The sequence below is a fragment of the Halyomorpha halys genome, unplaced genomic scaffold, assembly GCF_000696795.3.
Source record: "Halyomorpha halys isolate HHAL.00 unplaced genomic scaffold, Hhal_1.1 Scaffold270.1, whole genome shotgun sequence".
Lineage (NCBI taxonomy): Eukaryota > Metazoa > Arthropoda > Insecta > Hemiptera > Pentatomidae > Halyomorpha > Halyomorpha halys.
In genome coordinates this window covers 412,847-414,516 of record NW_027105226.1, presented here as the reverse complement: position 1 = coordinate 414,516, position 1,670 = coordinate 412,847, and the positions used below count along the sequence as shown (strand labels likewise).

The 1,670-nt window shown below is 27.4% G+C and overlaps 1 protein-coding gene across 5 annotated transcripts in view; it reads right to left on the bottom strand.

Annotated features, from left to right (window-relative positions):
* Positions 1–1,670, bottom strand: part of LOC106680610 (piwi-like protein Siwi) — a 63,734-nt gene that overhangs the window by 44,519 nt on the left and 17,545 nt on the right. For all 5 annotated transcript variants that reach the window (XM_067049602.1, XM_067049607.1, XM_067049599.1 and 2 more), the window contains one exon: positions 316–536. In XM_067049602.1, coding sequence (XP_066905703.1) covers positions 316–536 — 221 coding nt within the window. The remainder of the gene's footprint in view (positions 1–315; positions 537–1,670) is intronic.

Genomic DNA, 1,670 nt, shown 5'->3' with positions numbered 1-1,670 from the left:
ATGTATATATATAAAAGTTAGCTGTATATATCCTCTAAATAGTAATAAGAACTCTGTACTACTAGAATGAGTACCTTTAAGTTAGACAACAAACTCAGTGCCTATATATACCAGATGATTCAAATAATAAAAGTTAGTTGTTAAGTAACCTTGTGTCGTTACTCTGCCCGAATCCTTTTATATTTGACGTTATTCTTTCAGTCTAATCGTAAGTTTATATAATATATAAATAGTTTATATAATATATTATAATATAAATATAAATAAATACATACTTAAAAATGATCCCAACATTAAAAAAAAAATAATACTTACGGCATTTCTATCAGGATGGAGCTTTTGAATGACAAACAACATGGTTCCATCAAATAAATAAGCATCTCCTATCCTGTCCTTGTGACAGGATATAAGCCCTTTCCTGACTTTAGTTCTTTCTTCATTAGGAATATCAACTCTATATTGATACAAAGACCAATTCGTTGATTTGGTCAATCTGTAATAGTTAGTCACTAGTTTTACAGGAGTTCCCGATACACCTAAAATATAACATTTTAGAAAGAAAAAGTAAACACACAGCAGAAATCTATTAAAAAAACAATAAGAATTACTTATAAAAACCAACAAAATAAATGAGTTATGTTTATTGATAAATTTGATAAAATGTTTGATTTATTAGTGTAATTTACTGAAAAAAAACTGCTCCTATACTTTATCCAAAAATATGTAACAAGTAATAAGCAATAAGCAAACCGGTGGATAATAATAAATATATATATGTATTGTAATATTCAAAATTATTTAAAATGAATAAAAGGAAATTTAATAGTTTTTATTTATTCACAGATCTAAAGTATAGCTTTTATGCTATAAGATTCAAAATGAAAAAATTAAGTATTAAATAGATATGAGAATTTTATTTTTTATTATATATAATATTATTTACTTTTCAGGTTTTCCAGACAACCAGAACACAATGACACTTAACTAAATTAATGGTCACTTTTACAAATATCATTAAATCCTAGGTAGAGCAAACTAACCAATTATATAATCTTCTTTGATGATTGATGGTTCTTGATGTCTTCTTTTTCAAGATGGTGGTCTAACAGTTAACAAAGGATTCAGTCACCTCTGCTCTAGGACATGACCTATCACCCGGCGATCTAAACAAAGAGTCACCTCCTTTGTCTGTTTTTAACATTCACTCGTCTATTAAAAAAAATCTATTGTAGCACAACCGCTCTAATTCACTTGCGATGATTCACGATGTAAATACTTCATTGATAATTGTTATCGTCTTCTATTTCTTTCTAGATTAATTTATACTATAATCCTGTTAGAGAAACAATAAAAGTTGAAAACATTTCAATCTACGCACTCAACAAAGCAGTAATTCAAACAGACTTTGGAAGGACGAGTGTCCTTGAAATATTTGTAACAAGTTTATTTTGGTCTTAATAACTTCTGAATGATGAAACAAGTAAGTCTGTTATCCATGATAAATCTGATGAGTTTGCTCTTTGATGGAAATACATAAAAAAACTAAACTATTTATTACAGACTCATCAACTTTATGCAAACTCATCAGATTTATCATGGATAACAGACTTACTTGTTTCATCATTCAGAAGTTATTAAGACCAAAATAAACTTGTTACAAATATTTCAAG